The following is a 24,763-nucleotide window of genomic DNA, read 5'->3' as shown; positions in this document are numbered from 1 at the left end:
TCCTTGTTTCCCATGCTCTGTCCCCTTTGCTTCCTCTCTCCTTAGTTCTTAAGTCACTCTAATTCACCTTTTCTCTCAGGCAGTCCTTTGTTTAGAAGTCTGCTGGCTAGTGCAGGTCAAACTGCCTTTTTTTGTCCTACAAAACTCGAGAGCGTCAAGTCCAACAGCTTCCATTCACCCTCTTCTGGACTCTGTATTACTTATGCAGTTCAGAAGTGATACTCACTTTGAGTGCAGAACACCAAAATAAAAGGATGCCTCTGGGAAGAAATGTGGCTTTGTTTTGCTACCTTAGGCCAAGAATGGACTTGATCCAAAATACATCACTGTCAGTGGGAATACTTCTGTTTGTTTCTGGGGCTTTGGAGAAGGCTGTGAGGGATCTTTAGGGAGGATGGAATGTAGGACTGGGCCCCAAGTTTCTGCTCTCAGAGATTCTGGGTTTTCAACAGGGCAATTCTGTTAATGAATGAAAAAAATACTGGCTTAAACAAATAAAAGGGGGATTTCACTAATATATTTTCCCCCCTAACCTATCTGGAGCTTTTGCTGGTTACTTTTTCTTTCTTCTTTCGAGCTTGAATGCCTCTCCTCATATGATGCTGATAACTACAAGTGCATAGGGTCCAATACCCATGCTGATGCCATCATCGCAGTATCCCTGATCACGACTGAAAGTAAGTGTCAGGGATCTGGCTTGATTAGTAACTAGACTAGTTACTAACGATGAGACTTGGAAGGTTAGACAAAATGGACTGTCTGTGCAGGGCAGGTCTGCTGCAACTAAAGCAGGGTAAAAAAATCTACCTTTTCCATCCAGCGCAGTGCATGTGCTCTGAATCACATACCATAATAACAGCTGCCCATTGCTCAGCTGGCTGATCTTCCATCTTTGCAAGTTGCAGAGAAAGACTGGGGCCCGCATTAAATTAGATTTCTTATTTTCTTGTGCCCCATTTGTAGCCCATGAAGGAGATCAGTGGAAGTTAGAAAATTTAAATCTGTGGGGCATGAGGGTATAAATGACTTGTAGAAGGTCATACTAGGAGTATGTGAAGTCACTAAATTACTTTTGCATTTTTTCACCAGGTGAAGAAAAGTTGGATTTCAAAAAAATGCTTAAGGAAAGGTGAGACTGTTTGTTTCTTGGATTACATCAGGACAGTGAACAAATTTCAAGTCCTCATTTCTCAGAGCAGAATCACACTTTCAGCACCAATAACACAGACCACTGCTTCTGGCTGGGAATTTTGCAGTGCCATAGGCAGCCTCAGTCCCAAAGTCAGCCTTCATTTTTCCTTAGGCATTAGCACCACAGCAAGTTCCCAACCAGTTTGTCTGGCAGACAGGGTGGTGGAAAGGAATTCTGTGATCCCTTTTCCCAGAAATGACCCTTTGAGTGAGACATTGAAAAGGCTGACCGTCTTGTCTCGAGCTAGAAGAGCTTGTCTGGAACCGTATGGATGTTCTTTCCAGGAGGGGTCCAGTTATGTCCAAAGCAGTGGAAGGGAGAGTTGCTTACTTTGAAATGCAGCATGAATTACCTGTGAGATGTGTATGCGCAGGAGACCTCCAGCTCCGAAGAAGAGCATAAAGAAGGTAGCTGATGAGCAAGAAATGTTGGAGATCCTTTCCAAAGTGCCAAAGAAGGACTATGAGAAGATCTGTATGAAGAATGGCTTCACTGATTTCCTTGTGCTTTTCAAAAAGTTGAAAGAGATGGAGAAGAAGGTGAAGATTGAGGTTGGTGAGACTGTCCGCTTTCAGGACACTTGGAACATACGTTTCCATTTACACTTTTTGCTTTTCTGTCCACACTGAATAATTGTCCTCTACCTAAAAGTACACAACAAGTAATGGCCTACAGTGTCTGTCACAGTACCCAGGGGTTTTGACAGATGAAAGACCACATCCACAAGGTAGTTTGTGGGGGAGGCAGTTCAACATCCCAGATAGGATACAAAACAATGTTTTTGCGGCTGGACTTTCCAAGTGGGATTTTCAAAGGAGCATGAAGGAATTATGCCAGATCTCAGTGAGGTAAAAATGACTTTAGAACCTTTCTGCAAATAATACCTGTAGGAAGAATTCTCACCACAGATTAAATCCGTAGAAAGTTAGGTTTGTGCTGCCTGACTGCACTGTTACTGTTTGCTGTGTTAGAGCAGAATCCTGATACTTTAGCCAAAGTATTCAGTCCAGTTGGCGTTGCTTTGGACAAGCGATGATAACAGTTATTGCCTGCCCAGGAATTTTAGAGTCCAAATAAGTGAGGCAAACAAAGAACATACTAATATTTGTATTCTGCAGATGGACAACTGATAGAAGGGTTCAATAGCCTGTCACAGAATACAGCAGTAGATTCGCCATGCTAGAAAGTGAACCAAAACTCTGAAATCCCCAGTGTTCCTCTTATGTTTTCCAACAGCAGGATTTCTGAAGTATCTGGAACACAGTGACAATATTGCGTTTGAATATCAAAAATGGCAAGGATGGTGAGCATAGGCAATATTAACAAAAACTGATGGTATTAACGGGATGAATGAATCTGTCTGATGGGAACTGTGAGACAGTGCATGGATTTTTGATTTATTCTTCACTAAATGGCCTTGCAGGCAGGCAGAATTCTGAAGCCCCTTGAGGACGTTGAAGTCGAAGTGGATTCCACTGCTGTGTTAAATGCCATTCTGGAACTGAAGGACCCCAACATTAAAATGACCTGGTATAAGGTAGATTTCCTCATTTCTCTTCGGGTGAAAAAGGGCAGTGGAAGCAAGACTCAGTCTACCTGCATGAAGTAAGAATAGTCTTGTTGCACTGTACCTTAGTGGGTGAAGGAGACTATTCAGGTGGACCTGATCCAACAGGAGGGCTGAAGAATTAGCACTCATTTGTCTTGATAAAAGACACAAGGCATAAGTACCTGAAAAGAAATCCCTTCAACTCTTAGTCCCTTCATTTTTGATTATGATTTATCCCTTTATCCAGTTCATGCCCATGAATTGTTCATTTGCCATCTCAAACTACCAGTGCTTCCTTGCTTTCTGTCCATGTGTCACGGTAGGCTTAATCTATTTGTTTGGATATGATCTGTGCAAAATCATAGTGCACTCAATATCCAAGTGAGAACTAAAGCTAAAACAAGATACTAGATTCTGGAACATTTTCTCACATTGAAAGGGTACGTTATTTTGGAAGTAATTCTACTCTTCCATTTAAGACTGTAATTGAAATAAAGCACTTAGGAATACTGCAGCCAGGATCTGATCCAGAGAGAGGACTGTCATATGAGACCCTTTTAAAATACTTTTGACCAGTATAACCTGTATTATACGGGATACCTGTCAGGCTACTGGATAGGTGTACAGCTATACTGGAGACTTTTTCCGTCTCTGATAGGCTGACTAGCCTGGCCAGAGCATCATTGCTGACAGTGGTTTGTTGATTTCCTACCAAAAAGGAGACAAATAAGATTAAACTGTGTTCACTGTGCTAACCCCCTGCTGGCTTTACACGTCCTTTAAACTGAGCACTGTGTCTTGCCCTCTATCTCCCCTGTACAAAAGCAGCATGTTTTCAAAGGTGCAAGTATTCTGCTTCCTAGGGGAAAGAGCCTTTGTGTTCCATACATTCCCTGGGAAAATATGATATGAAGAAGATTGGTAAGAACTATATATGCTGTACATTGCCAACGTGAATGAAAAAGACCTGGGAACCTACAGTCATCTTCTGGCTGACAAGAAACTCTCTGCTGTGTTGAGAGTGATAGGTAACATTTGTTTTGGGATATGAGGTTCTGTCTAGCATGGCAAAGACTACAGACAAAAATTTGAGGGTTGAAATTGATGGGCCAAGCTGCAATCTACTTTCTTACATATCTTTGCAGTATTCATGACTCACTGGTCTTCTCAGGCTCAGACAGAAATCTAGCGTTGTGCAAGTCATAAACCAGCCCACAATTATCAGAGCACCCATCTGAATACACCTTTCATGAGATAGCAGATTTCAGTTTGAAGCCTGGTTATTACACATAATAAGCCAAATTCCCCACTGACGTCAGTGTGGCAGGACTGTGAGTCGCTACTGAATTTGGATTGGTTTTAATGGAAAAGATGGGAATGATAAAACGTACCTTGGCACTGTCCTTTTAGTAGAAGTGAGCTTTGCTTAAACAATGTTACAGGACATGGGGGTGAGTAGATGGGCCTGGGTGTAACAAAACCCATCTTTTTTCCACCGGACATGCTTTCCGCAACCAACCAAGTGCGTGATTGCTGTTTGAAAGAGAATCAGCCACATTACATGCAGCAACCTTGCTTTAAGTCAATGGTAAGTAAAAGTGATGCTACCCACCTGCCTTATCTTCCAACTTCTACTGCAGTAGACCCATCTTTTAAAGATGAGCGTTTCCAGAAGTACCATTTTTCATTATAATGCTTACCTTTTGGGCTAGTTGGGGTTGGACAGAATGTTTAGTAGATTGGTGGTGTGGTAGATTGCTTTACTTAAGCCAAGGAGTGATCCTGTGCCAGGCACTGCAGCACTCTTGACAGATAATGCAGGAAGATGTCAGTTCTTTTTTTGCTTGCCAAATGGTTCCAGGTATGCTTGCAGATCTCAGCTGCAATGGCTTGAAGCCATTTACTTTACAATGATCTAGAGTAACGAGGAGAAGAAAAAAAATGGAGCTAAGGCAGAAGAACTAAACGGAAAAATGGGATGTCTGTTGGTAATCAGCTTTGTAGGAATACTTGCAGCTTTGAACACTATGAGCTGTAGTTAGCTCAGTTTCCTCTGAAGCTGATTTTTCTGCTACCACTCAGGAAAGAAATCAAAATGACTTCACTAAGGTGTTGCTATTTAGTGTAGGGAAATCTGAAATTAGGAACCAAGCAAAACAGAATGACCATTTGTGTTTTTCCTATAACAACACGTGAGCCCCTAACATTTTTGACAGAACTGAAACCACTGAAAGTGACAGAAAGGCAGGCAGCACTCTTTGAAATCACCTGTCAAAAAAAAGTGCCAAACTTCGCCTGGAAGTTCAATGGGAAGGAGTTGAAGCAGGGTGATAAGTACAAGATCATCACATCTGATGATGGACTGACTTTCACTTTGAAAATGAAGGATTTTCTGTCCAGTGACCTTGGGGAAATCAGTAGTGATGCTGGAGATCTAGTACAGAAAGCTCCACTCTTAAGATCAGCTTCACTGATAATGAGTAATGCAGGGAAAGCATCTTTAGGTGAATCAAACACAGAATATTAGTGTTTGAGCTGCAGAATCCATAGAGCTAAAACACAGAGCCCCAGAGCTTGGGCTGAAAGACCTGGCAGCTTATAGCAGTAGCCCTCATAAAGCTACTCTGTGGGCCTACAACTAGAGGGGTGCTAAGACCTTATTTTCATTCTGGAACTAAAGTCCTAAGTATGGAATTTGTCCTGCATAGGAGCCCATGTTACACCCTGTGGAGGCGAAGCCTCCTGCTTTGATTTCTAAGGTGCTTGCTGGTATGTGCTATTTCTGGTTGCCAACTCCTTCCCTTGCTCCTTTCCCAAGGGATTCCGATTAAGTTCATCACCTGTCTCAAGAATTTCCAAAGGAAAGAGAAGGGAAAAGCCTGCCTGGAGTGCAAGCTGACTTCTAAAGACATCACCCTGAACTGGATGAAGAATGGGCAGGTGATTGAGAGGTCTCCTAAGTATATCATGAATCGTGAACAGAAGACGACAGAGCTTATCATTGATGATGCCAAGCTGAGTGACTCAGGAGATTACACAGTGTTTGCTATGCAAGACGATGATCCTAATGAGTATTACAGCAATGCCAGTGTAACTGTGGAAGGTGTGATTGGCTCCAGGGAAGAAGAGGAGGAATAGTAGTTGTTACGCTGTTCCTTGTTGCAGAGAAACCATGCTGCTTTGCTTTACATCCAGGGACCTGATGTGAGGTAACACCACTCTGCAGTGTCTTTATTGTTTAGCATGGAATAAACCATTTGTGCCCTTCTTTGTAGCATGAAGATAACAATTAAGGACTTTGGTGCAAAAACTGGTAGAAGCATAAAACAGTAAATCTTCCATTTAAGTCCTTGCACCCACTACCTAAACCAGTCTAGTGAAGTATCACGTTTTTTTACTTTAATCAGAGTTGTCATTATAAATTCTTATCCTGATTCTTTAAAGCAACCAATGGGACATTTGACTGCAGCCTGCTGAGGATCAGCAGCACAGTGTTAGGTTGTTGGTATAGTAAATAATTGATATCACATTTGTTGCATAAATTAATTATGCAGTAGCATTATTGATGCCGTAAACTTTTATCTAGGTACTTTATAGAAAGACATAAGGCTGTCAAGAGGGAAAAGAAAGCTTAGTGTCATGCTCTCAGCATAGGTCAGAGAAAAATTTCAATGTTACGGTGTGGATTTTAGTGGCTGTTATTATTTGAGATGACTTCTGTTAGATGTGGACCAGCTTTGAAATATGCCTAGGTGCCTACCATGAAAAATACAGCATTTTAAGAACATGTAGAACGAGCAGCTTGGAGAGTGCATAAAATAATACTAGCTTTTTTTTCACGGGTTCAGGAACAATTGAATATTCAGTTTGTAGGATGGTACAGAGGAAATTCTGGGGCTAAAAGCAGCTTAGATATGAGAAGGTCAGGCAGATTTTAGGCAGAGCCTTTCATGGAGGATTGAGCTGCTCTGATGCCCACCCCTGACATCTGACTCTGTGAGGCTGGCTTCTTCCTAATAGCCATGCATTTTCTGTGCCAGATGGTGTCCCATGAACCTTGTCCTGGCTCATGTACAGGCTTGGGTGGAGGTCATTGTATTAGTTGCATTTTGGCAATGTATTTCTCATTTTTGTTTTCCCACAAAGGTCAGAAGAAAGGAAGAGTTTCCTGGTGGCATCCCTAGCCTTGGGCTTTCCAGGTGTGCAGCCTGGAAAAGTTTGGAGCTGGGGCTGAGTATGGGCAGGGAAGCCCTGGCTTCCAGAGGATGGGTATTAGGCCTGGTATGTGAGTGCCCTCTGCGGGCCACTGCCAGGATGGCCTGAAGGGACGGTGTGGGGCAGGAGCCTTCTCTGACCTCCTTTCTGGAGGAGAAACTGTTTCTGCAGCACAGGAAACCTGGAAAACCACAGTGGATCTGCCTATCCCTGCAGTGGTCCGCAGGGCTTCCACTGACTCCTGTGCACAGGGGAATAGCAGGTGTTTCAGTTACAGGATTCTCTTTCCCCTGTGCAGAGTTCGGGTATTATGACAAATATTACATAGGCAGCAGGGGAAGTGTTCAGATGGTTTGATGGTTCATCTGGACCAGCTAATGACCTGGAGCAGTGCCAAGAAGCTCTTTTCTGCTTGGGCTTTTGGGTTCCTAGAGCTGCTGTCCTTCCACTGGACACCCATAAAGAAGGGTGAAAACTACTGAAGAACAGTGTCCACCCTTTCTCCCATGACATCCAACTCCCCAGCCAGAGATATTGGCTTGCATGGTGAAGGCGTATGCCGTTTTGTTAGGAGGTCCCCCGACATTAAATACCTCCCTTGGTATTTAAGTGCTTATTCCACAATCATTCTACACAGTGTTTCTGCTCATAGGCTTCCAATGGGATTTCTTTCAGAGAGATTTGCCACCATAAAGAGTGATATATCTGATGTTCGTGCTCCAACTGGGGATCCTGCTGAGCTCTCTGTTCTCCTGACTGATGAGAAGGTGGAGGGGGTGTGCCTCAAGAGGTAAAGAGGTAAAATGCCGATGGTATTGTCAGTATAATGAAAGGCTGCAAAACCACGGCTGGGAGGGTTTCCTGAATAGCCGTGGTGGGATTTGGCCTGCTCTTGGTAAAGGTCTTTTTACCGAGGGCAGGCAGATCGACAAGAACGTGTCTAATTCTTCTTAGGTTAATGCAACCTCAGTCCTACTAAGTTTTGACTTTGGATCTTGGCTTGTTCAGAATTCCCCTTCCTAGTCTCCTGTCAAGATGGTTTCCACATTTGCTAACCCATTTTTTCAGCCTGTGGACTCTCATTCTTATGCTGTTTAGTGGTGCTACACCTATATTTGCAGAATCAGTGCTTCACCGGGTCTCCTCACCTGGGTCTGTACCATTTTACAGGTCTATCCACTTGCATGAGCAAAACCTTGTCTTTCTCCTTCTTCGTTATTCAAGGGGAGAGAAGTGAACATTCATACTGGTTGATTTTTAAATGACTAAGCCTAGGTTTCTGTGTTTATAAATCAGTGATTGAGAATGTTGGCCTGAGACTTTACTTCCAATGTTGTCATGAGCAAGAAGAAGAAATATCTCTGAAATTACATATAGATATATAAATATGTGTATTGCTTGGCTCTTGGCAGCCAGATGGCGCCAGATGGACTTTCAGACTCATCTGTAGCATGGAAATGAGCCTCTTTGTCTTCCACTGAATCAAGGCAACATGGATAGGTATCGCTGCTTAGACAGCAGGACAAATGCAGCAGTAAGAACCACTCATTCAGGATGCTGTGGCTGCAGCACTGCATATAGATTTATTATGCGTAAAAATCCATCCACAGCAAACTTTCACAGAATGGTTGGTTTGGGTTTTTTTTTTTTGCACTGATTGCATTTGGTCTAGGGAAGGTTGATTTTTCTTGCATTCAAAAATATTTTCAACAGTCTTTTTATGAAGATTGTCATTTACAAACATACCCATTGCATGACAAAAATGAAAAACTGAAAACATGTAGAAACCTGACTATTTTTCTTTCTTATGTGCAGGAAATCCTTATCATTTTCCTATATTACTCTGTAACAAGAGAGAGAATTTTCTTTACAAGTAGTACCTAACTTTGATTCTGTGATCTTTATCGCAATCATATATATCCAAATGTGGCTTTGCGGAAGAACAGCACAAAGTGCTTCCTCTCATGTCTTGCAAAACTTAGGAACTGCCTGGAATCAAATCTTCAGGTGCTGGGGATTTGAGGAGCTTTTTGGGCCTGCCATTTCCCAGAGGTCCTTCTGGGGCTGAGCTGAGCAATTAAAGGAGGCCAGCCAGCTCCCTGTACAAGAAACAGAACTAAACTCTCTGAATCAAAACACACCCAAGACTTTGAGTGTCCCTGAAGACTTTCACGAAATACAGAATTCTGATATTAAAAGCATCAAGCAGTACATGTGAGGCCCAGCTGGATGAAGAATGGGCAGGTGATTGACCACCTTTGCAGGGAACTCACAAATACATGATGAATGTCAAGCTATGTTTGCAGCTGCAAGTGTCTTCTGTTCTTTCTAGATCCTCCTGTTACTGAAGAATTTGGGAGCTTTTTGCTGCACACCCCGTTACTATGAAGGCTGGGCATACAACAAACATCAAGTTGCCTTTCAAGGCAGAGCCAATGCCCAAAATCATGTGGTTCAAGGATGGTATTGAGGTGACAGAGAATGTGGTGATGGAGAAAGCCAGTGACTATGCATTACTCACAATCAAAAACTGAGAGAGAAGACAGTGGAGCCCATATGCTGAAGCTGAAAAGTGATTGTGGCTCAAATTCTGCTAGTCTTTACCTCAATGTTCTTGGTAGGTCCTAAATCATTTTATAGCAGGTCAATCATTGGTCAGTATGCTGGGTTATAGATGGTGTAATCTACACTTTCCCTTAAAAAATCTTGCAGTGGGACAGACAGTGAGTTATCAGATAAGTCAGTTTAGCTTTGCTGTAATCAGTAAACTACACTGATTTACACCATGAGAGGATATGACCCACTTAATAATAACCCTCCGTGTCACTTTGGCTATTTCCTTATACTGCAGATAAACCAAACCCCCCACAGGGGAAAGCAGAGTTCCTGGAACACACGGAAAATGCATTCAAATGAAATGGAAGGCACCCAAAGACAATGGAGAAAAGCAGGTGACTCACTTCATCATTGAGAGGAGGATGGCTGGGATCAACGTAGGGGAGATGGGGAGTAAGTACACCATGTTTGCCACAGATCAGGTGGAGGAAGGGAAAGCCTACCAATTCAGAATCCTTGTTGTCAACTCTGAGGACCTCAGCGAACCACTGGAAACAGAAGAAGTGTTTGCTGGAGAACCCATTGGTAAGCACATGAGCATCTCAGGCCATCTATTTTTAATGTGGTTTCACAGTCCTGCTTCCCATCATTTACGTCCTCTTCTGCCTTGCCAGTCCCCTAGAGAACACTGTCCCCTGTGCTTCAGGGGACAAATTCCAAGGACAGGAGCTTAGAAGCTGTTTTGTGCTTGGGCTGATAGCCAGGATCAAACAAATAGCCAGGTCCTTTCACTGCAAATGTTTGTGGACTTAGAAACCCCTCAACATGGACTGACCACGAGAGAGGACTGACTAACATACTGTTCTAGCGTCAGTTACATAAGCTCAGTAGAATACTGCAGAAATGAAAAGTAGCTTTCTCTGGAAAATATTGTGGGGGAGGAGAGAAGATTATGAAAAAGCGAATGCTTAAAAACATTTTGTTTTGCAGCCAAAAAAGAAAACAAGTCAGCCAAAAAGTAACTTGGTTGAAAAACACTGCTCAACTATGTCCTGGGAGTTAAAGTTTGGGTACCTCTTGTTCCCAGTTTTTCCTTATGGACTAATTAAATTATATCTTCCAAGGTTCACAGCCCCATTTCCCCAAGACAAGAGTGTATCACAGCAGATAGAGTCCAAAGAGAGAGTCTGGCCTATTGAAGCATTTCAGAAAGAAAATTTCCCAAGTAAAGCAATACATATCAGTTGTCACCTAAAACTTTACGTATTTTTGTTGGACTTTACGTCTAAACTTCCTATGGATTAGAGAAGGTGTTTCTGAGCAGGTCTGTAATGCATTGCAGACAGAGTTCATTTCTGCAATAAACAAAAGATATTAAAATGTTTAAAACTTTAAAATGATAAAGGGAAGTAGGTGGCAAAGTAAGAGGCTTTAGGAAAAAGTTTGTGGCTATGAATAAGCTAGATGTCCAAGTTACTCTCCTTGGCTTCGTTGCTATACATACATACATACATACATATAGATACATAGATGCACACACACATGCACACACACACACCCCACACACAAACACTTTGGAGTCAAAGAATTGTGACTGTACTGTGCTAAATTGATTTTTCATCTGTGCAGGCACTCCCGGACAGGCATCTCAGCCTCAAGTCGTAGATGTCAGTAAAGAAGCTGTCACTGTCACTGAACTCCCCAGCCCAGGATGGCAGCTCCCCAGTGCAAGGCTACATCGTAGAAAGGAGGAAGAAAGGCAGCAACCTTTGGGTCTTGGTAACCAAGGAGCCCATCCACGGTCAGACCAAGATTATTATCTTTTTTATATAGGAAGAAGGAAAGCTAGAGAGGCTTTGAAAGCAAAGCCAAATATTGATTAATCAAGGAAATGCCATCATGGCATCCAAGAGCACCAGCAAGATATATATTTTGATATACACTGTCCAAAGTGAAAAGCTGAAAAGTCCACTTTTCCAAACTGAAATAGAAATGGCTGGATGCTCACAAGTACAGTGTGCAAGTAAGATGGCAGAACACTCAGCACCACTGAAAGTCAGGTCATTTTTTATTTAGGTACCTACCTATGGATTTGGGTGCCTATTTTCAAGCACTTGTGTTTTTACATTTCGCCTTAGCTAAATTTGACTGCTTTTCCCTGGCTTAGACCAGAGCAGAATTAAACAAGTGATTGATTTTGTTGTATCCATCAGATAGCAAACATATGATCTATGCTTAGCGCAGCTTGTATAACACATGGGAGTGTTCATATCATCAGCAACATCTGACTAACGAGATTTTTGCTTTTCATCTTCTGTTAATATTTTGGTTCTTTCTTGGAATCTTTCCTCTGTCTCATTCCAAATGTTGGGCTTTCATATTAATTAAGTTACAATCAATCACACTATTCAAAAATATTTTTTTTTAAGTATCAACAGTACTCATGGTAAATAATGGAAATAGTTTTAAGAACAAATTATTCAGTTCCTGAGATTTTGTTTAAAATTGAATGGAGGATCAAACCTGCTTGAAATCTGTGTTCTGAAAGGCTTGGCCACTCTGAGTTTATTACTTCATGGGAATTCCCATTAAAATCAGTGGGATAATACATGAAGACGGTTTTCCCAKACCAGGCTATGGACCATAATTTAGTGGAAAGCATTATAATGGCAAATTTATACCTTTTTTTTCTCATATTATAAATATTCAGCCAAATTCCATCCCCTCCTTCTGTACCTGGGGGAGAGAGGTGAAGATGGGGCAGACCAGTGCAGAAGTGCAGGCTAGACCTAATTATGGGGCTCCCTGAACATCCATTTATGTTCTTCTCCAGGAAGGTCTGCATGAGCTGAAATTTCCTCATGGTTTATCTCAGTCCAGAAGCAAATTAGAAAAAAAATAGTGATCACTCAGGAATACTTTTATGTGTGATTAGAGATCTGTGTCATTGTGACATTTGTCTCTCCAGATACCAAATTCAAAGCGGATGGTTTGCCAGAGGATACAGAATGAGTTCCGTGTGATAGCTGTGAACCACGCAGGCCCTGGACATCCTGGTGTACCCTCAAGTTCTGTTGTTGCAGAGGATCCCATCAGTATGTTTCTTTCACTGTTTAGTGTCTAGTTTTCCTAAATATGGATGGTATGACCAGGCCTAGGCACTTACGACTGAAGTCTGAGGGAATGTGGCAAATTCCAGCCTGGCTCAACATAATGAACCGCATTGTGTTTATAGCTTAACTAAAGGCTAAGGAAGGCCTTAATACCTGTGACTATAGATGTAATTATATTATAAGTGCCCAGAAGTATGACATTATTCACATAAAATGTATAGTTATTAAGATAAGGACATAGTAAGGAATTTCCCTCTGAGGCAGTTGAGTATATGCAAACAGCAAACACAGATGAACATGATAAAGATGCTCTGAGGTCTAGATTACTTGAGGTTCACACATAGTCTGCCAAAAGCCATAATGCAGTCATAGCACCAGAAAGAAAATCTTTTCTTATACAACATGTCACTTTGCTCCCTGCAGCAGTCCTCCACCAACCCTAATGAAAGAAGGGAAAACTCTTGCAGAATTCATGAAAGTTGTCTATATTCTGGCTTTTAAGACTAGATTTTTAACTAGAAAGAATTTGTGCCTAATTCTGGACTGATGAAAATCACAGCCAAACTCTAAAGGATTACAGTAGCCTCAGAAATGCTGAGATAGGCAAATTTTATTTTGTACCAGTTACAGAGAATTCTTACTCCATATGGCCATGTAACCAATGCATTTTAAAACCAGAATGCTGTCAGAAGCAATCAGTAAATATTAGGCTATTGATGGTAAGGAACCTTGTAATTGTTATAGGAGTGGGCCTCAGTAGCTGCACATAATTTAGAAAAAAAATAATTTGGCAAAGTGTGTAAGCCAGTATAACTAGGAAAAAAGAGAATTCTTCAGCTTGTATGTAGTAGATGAGAGTAGATTTAACCTTGAGGTTAAATAGTTACTCAGATGAGAAAGCATTCAGGTTCCTTTAAATCAGAAGACAACACAAAAACAATTTAAAGCCTGAAGCTATGATTGTCCTCCTACTTGAAGACTTGCATTATTCCACATTAAGCCTAGGAGAATATGTACTGTCCATTTGCACCATATTCCTCATGGCCCTGTGTCCTCATATAAGTATTTCTCTAAAAGCCATTAGCATCACGTTTAAAAGCCATTAGCATCAATGCACCATGCTGCATTGGTTTACTTAATTCTTTTTTTCTTGGGGGCGGGGCATTTTAGCTGAGACTTTCAGAGCAGAATATGGATTTGGATACCCAACTTCCTATTCATTTGATTCAAAACTTATAGGTATTTTGAACATCCTATCTTTTGCTCTTCTGGAGTCTTAACTAGGCTGCTGCAAGGTGGACCTAAAGAGCAAAAAGCAAGATTTGTATTTTCAAAAATGACTATTCGTTAAGGGTGTGTTAATCTCTGGGCACATAAGCTTGAAGAACATTAACAGGATATTGCAAGCCACTAAACAGATCCACTAGTCCAAGCAGTCCAGATAGCACCTGAACACTTGACATAGGACTCTAAGAAGAATGATTTATTAAACAAGAAGAGACACAAGACACTGAAAGCCATACAAGACAGGTTATAGGAAATACACTGGAGAGCTCATGAGCTAGCTAGGAAGAGACGCAAACAAACTGTTAATGCATAGCCACCTCTCCCAAACATATGTGGAGAATGAATGGTGGTCAGTGCTCCTAGAAGGTGCCCTTTCCAACCTTAATTCAGATGGTCCCAGGTCAGAAGCTGCTAGGACTTTTCTTAAATGGCTAGCCTTGGAACAGAGTCTACGTATTTGTGCAGCCATTTTAGGAACTGTCTTCTCTGTTGTACAGAATTTGCTGAGGTCCATCCACCCCAAAAACTTGCAAACTTGCAAAAACTTGGGCATTTTGAAATAGGGACAGCTAAGGCCTGTTCTTTCTACATGTGGATGTAGGCCTGAAGATTGACCCGGTGCTTGGAGGAAGCACCTGGTACTTGGATGAAGTGTGTACAATAGTGTGTCACAGCTTTCCTACTGTCTCAGAGCCTCCAGGATGGTGAAGGGCCTCCATGTGGTTGATTCTTCCAACTCCAGCATTTCCTTAGCCTGGGAGGAGCCGGATAAGGGAGATGTGCCCCCAGGATACATACTAGAGATGTGTCAAGATCCCAATCTCTGGTATCAGTTACAGGCAGAAATATTTTCTTCCAAGTCTGAGCTGTGAATGAAGCTGGTGTGGGAGAAACAGTGGAGTTACAGGAAGGAATTCTAGCAATGCCACCTCCAGGTAAGACCTGCAGTATCCGTCCAGCTTGAACTCCCATCTCTCACCTCTTTACAAGGCTTTCAGTTCTTTTCTGTGTTTTTTTTTTTAAAGACATCATTTTGCAAAGGGTTATCAAATTCATCTTGCACAAAGGAACATTCAGTGTCACAGCTCAGCTTCTTTTGCTGAGAGGAGATGGAGAGCAACACAAGCTCTGCAGTCCCTGAGCCAAATTAAAATCATTCTGTCATTCTTCTTGCTAGGGCTGAGCTGTGTCCTGAAAAAGTATTCTAGGTATAATGGAAGTTGTTTACTCCACTGTTGACCTACATTAGGCATGTGATTACAGAGGTCATTGCTGGAAAATTCTCTCCATTTCTGTCATGGGTGCCATTGTCTGAGGATGGATTAGGTGTGTAGGTATTACAGTAAATAAATGCCATTTGTTGTAAAAACAGTGGTACTGAGGCAGGATTAGAGTCCTTTCAGGTGCTTGGCTTGAATGAAATGAACAGTCAGGTGCTACTGTGCTAAACTTGGAAAGGTGTTATCAGGGGTTATGCTCCAAAGACACTGATTATGTCACTTATTATGACACCATTATGACACTTATTATTCAAGGTAGCAAATTATTTAAATCTTTATTGTTTACGAATTTACAAGCACTTAATTATTTATTAGGAAATTCAGGCTTTTTATGTCTAGGATGCTGCCAGGTGACAAAGCATGGTGCTGACTGCCCTAAGTAGCAGTAGATCAGTTCATGAGTGTGCTATGTAACACCGATTTCTATAGGGTAGAAGGACATTCAGGCTTGTCTAAGGAAATCTCAGAAGACAGCACTCATGTGACCGATACAAAAAGCAGTTGTTTCGCTTCCCATTTTGGAGCTACAAACCAGTCCGTGCAACAGACCTCTTTGTTACCACATCTCCAAACAAACAGAAACACCAGAAAAAAAGAGAAACACCAAACAAATCCTAGAGAGACTGCAGGCTCCAAACGAACTTCTCTGGTGTGCAATGGCATCAGGCAGTGCTGTACTCAATATGGTAAGTTTCATAGGAAATAAACATAATATGAAATTGCTTATGGCAGAAGGTGGACAGTAATCCTAAAATCAGCTGATGAGGCATTAAAGTTGCCCATTCTAATTCTTTTTCTTTGTTCTCCTTCGCTTTTTATATGAACAATTTTTAAGTGTTCTTGTTCCACCACCTTCCTCACCAGCAGTTGGGTTGACTAGGTGCTCGCCACTAAGCTATTGATTGCTGAGGCATGAATGTTTCTCTTCTGATGGTACAGCTACTAGCAAAAGGACTGGTGGGGTGGTTGTCAGCCCACTGCAACCCTTACACTAACTGCCTTCTGCTGAAACAGTTCCAGAGTTTCTTCCAGTCTCAGTCATTTACTTCTCCAGGCTTGACTCAAGAGGCAGACTAAAGAAGAATGGCTTCGCTTTTCTGTGTGCTCTCTAATTTTGGGTTTTTTTCACCTCTCTTTCTGTCTTGTGTTTTTCTTTTAGCCTCTTCCTAGGTTTGATCTGACTGCAAGTCTAAAGAGCCACATGGTGGTTTGTGCTGGCACAGCACTATGCATTCATATATCTTTGTCCATGAGCATCTCTGTGTTGTGTCCTGTCACAGGAGAAATCCTGCATTTATGATTTTCTTGGGATCCAGGTGCAATACTACAGGCTAGGGAGGCTGTGATGTCCTTTAGCCTTTTTCACATGAGTTGTCACTTTGTTTTAAAAGAAGTTGGCTATGGGGAAAAAAAACATTAGTGCTTTAGATTCATGAAGTCCCACATAACTGCTCACTATCTTTAGAGCTAGATTTTTTTGTAAGCATCCCTAGTGGTTGTTAGGATGGAGGGATTTCTGTGAATGCATGTTTGTCAGCTGCACGATGCAGCCCTCTGCAGGCTGGAGCAAGTGTTCAGCAAACTGCAAAACATGGGGGGAGCTCTCCGGTTTATCCCAAGAAGCAGAATTTTACAAGCATAGTTCCTGCTAACTGAAGTGGAATCATTCCTGATTTACCCTTGAGTGATCCAGGGAGCAGTTAGGCTGTAAAAGGAAAGCTTGAGGTCCTGATGCAGTCCTTTCTGAGATGCAGTCTCTGTTAACAAGGATGTTGAGTTTGTCTCTGTAGAGACTAAGGACAATTTGTGATTTCCGTTTTTTAAGGTCCTCACCATAAGCCTAGACTTCCACAAGAGCAAAATCAACTCCAGTGTAAGAATGTATCCCCACATCTCTTTTCTCCTCTCCATTTCTTTTGGAAAAGGTAAGTTTCCAATGCATCAAACTTCTTGGCACTCTCAGTTTAAACTGTACAAGTTTAGCTCTACCACACCAGTCATTTTTCCTCAGCTTTCAAGATGATCAAACTGATGAACTGTAGCATAAGTTTATATGGCATCTCCCAGCCAGTCCAGCACAGTGCACTTTGCTGGAGACAAAGCCTGTGTGCCATTGCCCAGTAGCTGCCAAGTTGGCCTGACATTGCCTTTATAGCTTGAAGAAGTCTCTAGGAGTGGCGTCCTTGAAATATTTCTCTGCTATCAGGGTGATCATGTACAAGGTGCTTCTGCAGACAAAGGTGTTCTTTCTGTGCTCAAAGACATGGTGGTCTTCACAGTCTATCTTCATGGTTTTCATGGTCTGTTTCTGTTGCCACCCAGGCCAGCAAGCAGAATGTTATAGTTACATGTTTGTCTTGGGCAGGGCTCCCGACCACCAAGAGTGACCTGGCAAAAAGATGGCATAGCAACAAAAGGGAGAGAGATCATCACAAAGGGCAAGAACCACTTCCAGTTCCTTATCCATAGCACCAAACGATTTGATTTTGACCTGTACCGTTCACCCTCAAGAATGGTTACGGAGAAGCTCATTACAGCATTTAAGTGCAAGTTGCAGATACAGTATAGAGCAAACCTGAGCCTTCTCAGTCACCCCAGGTGCAGACAGGAGCTACTCAGCTGTTGGAAATCTCACACAATTTCTACATCAATAGTGGGCTTCGGAAGGTTGGTTTTTCTTGAAGAAGAAACAACTCCATACACGCGCACACCATATCCAAAAGAAGCCACAGGAACAATCTGAAATTTATGTTTCAAGTCGGTAGAGAATGACTCCTTCGTCAGAAAGGATTTTCCTAACTCTTGTCACTGGATTTCCCAACTCCATCCTTTGTGCTAGCTCAAAGCCAGAGCCAGATAGCTGAGCCAAGCAGGGGAGCAGCATGGTTCAGACCTGAGGGATAAGGAAAGTACTGCTGGGGCTTTCCTCACTGTGTCCAATACAGACAGGAAGGGTGAAGCAATTACTGCTCCAAACATCCCCAACTGCTGCCTTGTTTCTCATCCCACATTTGACTGGGCACATCACCATAAGAATACTAAATGTGTCTGTCCCCTCAGCAGCCTGGTGACCTCATTTCCTTTGCAATTGGGTCTGTAACAGCCAAGTAGAGGCAGGCTACCTTGCTCCTTAGAGAGACTCTTATTACTGTACTGATCTGCTGGAAGTTAGAGACCTTTGCTGTGTATTTTGTATGTGTCATCTCTTCACAGAGAGAGTGCTCTTCAAAATTAACAGCCTTATTTTTTCATCAGAAGGGAATTTCACACACAAAGAAAACTGTTCTTCAGGTTTCTCAGGTTAGAAAAAAAAAATCAAGGGAAAGAGTACTTTACAAGACACACAAGGACTTGGGAAGGGCAGAGCTGAAGCGAAAAATATTGACCCCTAGAAAATGACAGAGGGAAGGTCCCAAACAGAAGAAACCAATACTTAAACATGCTTATTAATTCTTAAATTTTCTGTGACCAACCACTAATCTGCAGCTGGTTGAGGAAGTCCCAAACACCATGACCCTAAAATGAAATCACAGCCTAGATGTAGAAGATGAGCAGACTTTACGTTATCCTGAAATGTGGTGTTAGTATTGCCATGTGGTTTACAGCTTCAGAAGAGGTCTACAGCAATAAATACACTGTCACAGGCCTGCTCCCAGGGATGAAATACTTCTTCTGAGTCATTACCCGCAATGACACTGGGGACAGCAATGCTCTGGATTCAGAGAAGCCATGGTACATCTCCAAAGACAAAGGTAAGCATGAAAAGACATGCCAGTACTGGAGGAAGAAGGGTGCTCCTATACACAAAGCCATGGACTAAGGTCAGATTTCCTCTGTGGCCTTGGGCACATCACTGAACTATTCTGCAGCACAGTTGCCTGCCTGGGGAACGGACACAAATGGACATCCTGTCCATTTGGTGGGAATCTCTTCAGGACCTGGCTGCCTTTTACTGTGTATATGTGCAGCACATTATGTAGTGGTTCATACAGATGTTGTTTATGTTCAATTTCAAGACAGTAGGGGCCATCCATGTGCAGAGAGGGTGATGTTATATCTTGACATAACAGAACACTGGCTTTATGAGTCATTTGTCTTGTAGCTTGTTTCTAGTCTGACTGGGAATTGTTTACAAAATGAAGAGCAGAAAAATCTGTCAGGTATAGGAGATTCTTTGTGACAGTCCTTCTGAGCCATAAGCTGTGAATGTCCCTAAAAGCACATTAGATTAAACTTTCAGTGGTCATCCCATCAGGTAAGTGTCTTGTCCTTCTTTGTCCAGTTGCTCCCTGCTCAGCCTAGTCAATAATAAGGATGTCTCATTAGAAGCAATCCCAAAGAAAACTGAATAAGCCCCAGGTCATCAAATCAAAACTTCCACCCAGTTTGCCAGTTTGGGGCAAATAAGACTCCAGTTCGTCTGAGTAGTTAGATCCAAACCAAATTTTTCCGCTTGGCCTATACCTGTTTTAATGAAACAGTAATATAAAACAGTCAGACTATATGTTAACATATTAACAGATTATGCACGTATTTCCCCAGAAGCCTATCCACATGCTGGTACAAGTCTTCTAATCCCATTAATAAGAGTAATAGGTGATACATTTAAAAAAAAAAAGAGTAATAAACTAAAAAGTAATCAGGTATCAGATGGATGGCTTAGAGCCATATTTGTGTTTAACAATCAGCCTTTCTTGATCCCTCTACCTAGGTGTGTTACTTCTGTTATGTGTGCTGGCAAGAAAGAGCACTTCCAGTGTCTTCCAGACTTTAGTCATGTTCATGTGGAGACACTCTAAGCTGGGAGCTTTTCAAGTTTGAAGTAATTTCAGGAACTTCTGTGTTGTAAGCCTGTATAAAACCGTAGTGAACAGCAGGAAAAGCTAGGTTGTCTGTGTGTTGTGGTACAGTCCCTTGATAACAACCTGTGCGTCTTCAGGCAGGACACAAGCAGACGTGAACTGGTTACCTGTTCTTCATTCTAAATGGCAAGTCACAAGATTTATTTGCACAACCTTGGGAGATGGTGAGGAGAAAAAACCTCTGAAGGGTAAGAAGGGTATACAGCTATTTTCTGAGAATGAGGTCTCAATGGAGGGTTTGCCCTACAGTGCTACATTCAGGATCCAGGGGATTTACCTGATGATATCCTATGCCAATGCAAGAGGAGACAGAGACTTGCGAAAATGTCTGTAAATAGATGGTGAAAAATGTAACGCTGTTTTGGAGTGGACACTGGAAAAACTGCTTGTGCAGTTCCCCATCATTCCCCCATAGCATTCTGTAGGCTATTAATGCCTCAGAGCAACCCCAGCAGAGCAATATCCCTTCCTTTCCAAGATCACCTGCTTTGGTTTATAATTGGGTGTAATTTAATCACACATTTCTAAAGCACCTTGAGAGCCAAATATCCCAAAGCACTTTGCAGTTTAATGGCATTAGCAAGAGAAAGCATCAATGTATCCCTGTGGAGCAAAAACCCAACACCTTATTTACAGACTGAGGAACAAAGAAATTAATTGCTTGCCTGCAGCTGCATAGCAAGTTAATGAAAGAATGAGATTTCTGATTCCTTCTTCTCATGCTTTTCAGTTTGCATTTGTTTACCTGAGGGATAGGTACGCTGGTCAGATGCTGAGATTAATGCAGTGTTGCTTACTCCTTCTTCCTTTGTGAGTTTTCCATGGTGTGAAAAAAGGCCCAGGGCATGAACTGTCATACCCAGGTTCTTCAGATCTGTACTAGTGCAGGAAAAGACTCCCTGTCCTGTTGGGGCTGGCAGTGTACATGGGTCAGACACTTCTACAGTGCAAAGCAGTCCATATTGACTCTGTGTCCTTGGCAGAGCGTTTTGGTTTCAAGATGAATGGGTATCCCCAAGAGGGCTGGCTCCATGCCCCCCCCACTTCATCACTCCACTGAAGAACCACAGCGCGAGCCACGGCAACAACTGCACCATGAGCTGTGCTTTCATCGGCAACCCCTGCACAACAGCGACCCTATACAAGGGCAATGTTAACATCACGGTCAACTCCAAGTTGTGGTACAACCCAACAAGCTGCGTCTGCACACTCATAATCCCACCTGCAGTTCCAAGGACAGCAGTGAATACACCATCACCATTGAGAACAAGCTAGGAAAAGAGAAATGCAGCTACAGTCTATATGGTAAGTCAGATTGGCAGCTGCTGTGCTTCCCAGGGGGTGATTTTCTGCAGGTTGGATAGCTCTAAATTTCAGGTCTATGAGTATGGTTTACATCCTGCTATTTTCCAATACAGGCACGCTTACCAGGCTGGCCTTGTGGACCGTACTTCTCTGGGCCAGTTTGGCTCTCATACCTGCCCAAAGAGGAAGCAGTTGTTCAGTCCCTAAGTACTGCAGCTGGAGCTGCAAGGGCCACAGTTTGTAGGAACTTGTTTCCATATCTGAAAACAGGCCTTACTCTTGACTTTGTTTTCCCCTGAAGTCACTGAGACTTGCCTTAAGTTGCCTGAAAGCAGAATCAGTTCCCTTAAAATGGTGTATTTTGGCTAGCAAGTCTCAAGAATCCCCCTAGATGGCTCATGAGCAAATACGGCCATTTCTCAGTCTCTAACCAGGTTTGCCCTGCACCCATGGCAACCTAGCACCTTCAGGCAGTCAACTGATGTATTCTGACAACAGCTTTGTGCTTTTTTCATATATACTGCAGACACTTCGCTATGTAAATCTGTTCTCTTCCTTTGTGAAATAGGATTTTGCCAACATTGTATGAACAGTCATAAAAATTTCCAAGACACAAAAAGGGGGGGAGGGGGATCAGACTTGCATATTCTTCCTCACCCCGCCTTTTTTCCATGCCAGAAACTCCCATATGGTGGGTTTAAATCAGGCTGTAACACAGTAGCCTGGTTCCAACTGGCTTGGATTGGTCCTGTAATGTGGACAAGACACATGGTCTCCCCACATCATGATTCCCAAACTTAAAACTTGTGGATTGGTCTTGTGATACATATGGCAGTGCTTTGAAAATCTGCTGTGTCGTGAGAGTTGCAGCAGCCCCTGGTAAGCTCACCCTACTTAAAACTAACCAGGAAGCCATCAAGGTTAAACATTTCAGAGGGAGAATTCTCCATCCTTTTGTCTGATGTGAAACTGAAGTGTGTTTTCCCCCATTTTCCCTTTCTCTAAGCGCAGACTTTGGTGCCTCAGGGCCTGTTGTTGTTCTCTTAAAGGAAACAAAAGAGACATCCTGCCAGGCACAGCTTGAAATGAAACTGATACAGCACCAATAATGAGGGGCTATATTTGGAAGGATCTTTTAAGGTTATTTTTGTCTGTGATCATTGCTTCTGCTGACAACTGCTGAGGCCACTGCTCTGGAGGGTTCAGTTCTTTCTGCCACAGCAGCTAATGCAGAAGTAGTTCAGTGTAGGTCAGTGGAGGGAAAGGATGTGCACACCAAGCCTCCTGCTCTAATGTTCAAGAAGTCTCGTCTGTGTGTAGGATATACTCATGGCACTTTTTTAACTGAAGCTAGCCATCACTGATGTAGAACACCAATTCATTACTAGTTTTTAAGACTACTTGGTATTATTTGGTCTCACACTTCCTATGCTCCCTGCCACGCTCCTCCCTGAAGCTGCAATTTAAAACCAGGGCTAACAGCTGGAGCAGTTTCTTAGTGTCTAAAACCAAAGGGAGCTTTCCCTGGCCTGGTGCCGCTGTGCTCTTTCCCAGCCAGGCTTTCACAAGAGGAATCGTGGCAGTCCTGCTGCCTAGGCACTGCCTCAGCCCCCAGGCTCAGGCAGGGTAGGTGACTCCTTAGGCAGGAGAACAACTTTCTATCCCCTTGGAGATCTGATTGCTGGGTAGGACTTATCTTCTGCCTTCCCACACAGAGCTTGTTGAGGTGAGGGATGTTGCAGTAAGAGTAAACCTTATTCAAAGCTATTCAAAATAGCCTGTTCCTAAGCAGTGGTGGCTAAGGAGTAAGGGTTGCAGAAATACTATGTGGGTGAGCTGCTAATTTGTATTCAGATTCCTTAATAGGCCCTTAGGGTGCCTGTTAGCAATCAGAGCCTGTTTCTGGGTCTGCCTGAGGCTCCTCCTTGCCTTGATTTCTGGGCAGGCTCTAGAGGAGGGTCTCTCTGCAGCTGTGGGGGTACTTGCAACTGAGTGAGGTGGGGAGAAAAGATGTAGCAAAAGGAAAAGAGGTATCATAAAACTGATTTTAGGAGATGAGAGTTTTGCTTCAAATTGAGCTTAGTCATGGGTTTTCTGTAGATTTGAGGAATTATGTGCAAATGTACTAATTCTGAATAGCTGTGCAGGAGTCTCAGCTGCTGATTTTTATACTTACTCCATAGGAGCTAGACCTCTGTTTCTCAAAAGTCTGTCTCCTCTTCTCTTAAGGTATCCTATGCTGTCTCTTCCCCTCATGGAAGAACACTCAAATTCCTCTGTTTAGCCATGTTTTCAGTTTTACTCCTTCTGTCAATATTTGCAAAAACAAATAGGGCATGTCTCCACATCTATGAACCATAGCAGCATCCTCCCTGCTGTTTTAGCTCAGAAGGGATGAATCTCATTTTCCTTATGCTTAGAGGTGGCACGGTGCAGAGGACACAAAGCCTGTTAGACCCAGACTGACTTGTTCAGAACAGTAATGAACTGAACAAGGGAAATGAGAATAAAAATGGGAACTCCCAAAACTTGAGTGCTCATTTCCTATGAAAACTGACCAGACAGCGCTCTTCCTTTATACGATGAACTATAAAGTATTTTAGGCAGCACTTTCTAAGAGTTAAACTAAGAACACAGGGTTGATGGCAGTGACACTTCTCTTCCCCCCCCTCCACCCCCCTTGAGAAAAAAATGATAAAAGGCTCCTGGACACAGTGACAGAAAGTTTGCAGAAGTCAAAACACATGATGTAATTAGTAGAACAGGCTCTGCCTGGTTCAACACGCAGAACAGCATCAGTGTGTCTGTGTAATTTGACTTCACTTGCATGGCTCAAAATGACCCTACCCTTGGTTTCTGTAATAGGCAGTTAAACTAGATGGTGAAGTGCGAGGCTTCTGCTAAGCAGGGACAGTTCTGATGTTTCAGTACTTCCTCCCTCTAAGTGGTTTCAAACACCATTTTGCATGTGAAAGGTGGTATTTCTGCAAATGTATATTAACAATAAAAGGAGGCAAAGGTTGCTGTTCTCTCTTTTATATCAGTTTGCTTCTGCACTGTTAAGTGAGAATCCTGTTTCTGAGATCAGGAGAAGAGCTAGATTCTGCCTCATTTGCCATGTTCCCGATAGCCCAGCAGGACCTCCATGATTATCTAGGCTTCATTGTTGCAGATTGTATATAAACATACAGGAAGCCATAATCTGAAGTACTTGCATCCTTGCAATACCAAGAAAGTAAATACTGTTCTCCAAGGCTTTGCAAATGAGGGAGTCACTGTGTGAAAGAGCTGGTCATAGAATACAAAACTTCTGAGATCCAGAAGGGCCCAGTAACTTCATCGCTGATGGTCAAGGCCAGATAAGGAATTACAGAATGTCTGAACTGCTGAAGGATCTTGACTTT

At 42.5% G+C, this 24,763-nt stretch overlaps 1 protein-coding gene across 1 annotated transcript in view; it reads left to right on the top strand.

Annotated features, from left to right (window-relative positions):
• Positions 1-24,700, top strand: part of IGSF22 (immunoglobulin superfamily member 22) — a 28,731-nt gene extending 4,031 nt beyond the window's left edge. Inside the window, 32 exon segments of the mRNA XM_026078849.1 lie at positions 578-677; positions 1,090-1,129; positions 1,566-1,743; positions 2,616-2,729; positions 3,605-3,670; positions 3,673-3,755; positions 4,902-5,221; positions 5,560-5,844; positions 7,632-7,746; positions 9,307-9,486; positions 9,488-9,573; positions 9,808-9,846; positions 9,849-10,097; positions 11,142-11,205; positions 11,207-11,313; positions 12,481-12,520; positions 12,522-12,607; positions 14,604-14,612; positions 14,615-14,714; positions 14,716-14,761; positions 14,763-14,847; positions 16,353-16,482; positions 17,348-17,414; positions 17,558-17,690; positions 17,693-17,749; positions 18,650-18,749; positions 18,751-18,944; positions 19,608-19,610; positions 21,038-21,090; positions 21,093-21,267; positions 21,270-21,359; positions 24,045-24,700. Coding sequence (XP_025934634.1) covers positions 578-677; positions 1,090-1,129; positions 1,566-1,743; positions 2,616-2,729; positions 3,605-3,670; positions 3,673-3,755; positions 4,902-5,221; positions 5,560-5,844; positions 7,632-7,746; positions 9,307-9,486; positions 9,488-9,573; positions 9,808-9,846; positions 9,849-10,097; positions 11,142-11,205; positions 11,207-11,313; positions 12,481-12,520; positions 12,522-12,607; positions 14,604-14,612; positions 14,615-14,714; positions 14,716-14,761; positions 14,763-14,847; positions 16,353-16,482; positions 17,348-17,414; positions 17,558-17,690; positions 17,693-17,749; positions 18,650-18,749; positions 18,751-18,944; positions 19,608-19,610; positions 21,038-21,090; positions 21,093-21,267; positions 21,270-21,359; positions 24,045-24,112 — 3,462 coding nt within the window. The 3' untranslated portion in view covers positions 24,113-24,700.
• Positions 24,701-24,763: the final 63 nt, after the last annotated feature.

The sequence above is a fragment of the Apteryx rowi genome, unplaced genomic scaffold (genome assembly GCF_003343035.1).
Source record: "Apteryx rowi isolate R43461 unplaced genomic scaffold, aptRow1 scaffold_49, whole genome shotgun sequence".
Taxonomy (NCBI): Eukaryota; Metazoa; Chordata; class Aves; order Apterygiformes; family Apterygidae; genus Apteryx; species Apteryx rowi.
Note: the sequence above shows the minus strand (reverse complement) of the source record. Positions and strands in the feature narration are given on the sequence as shown.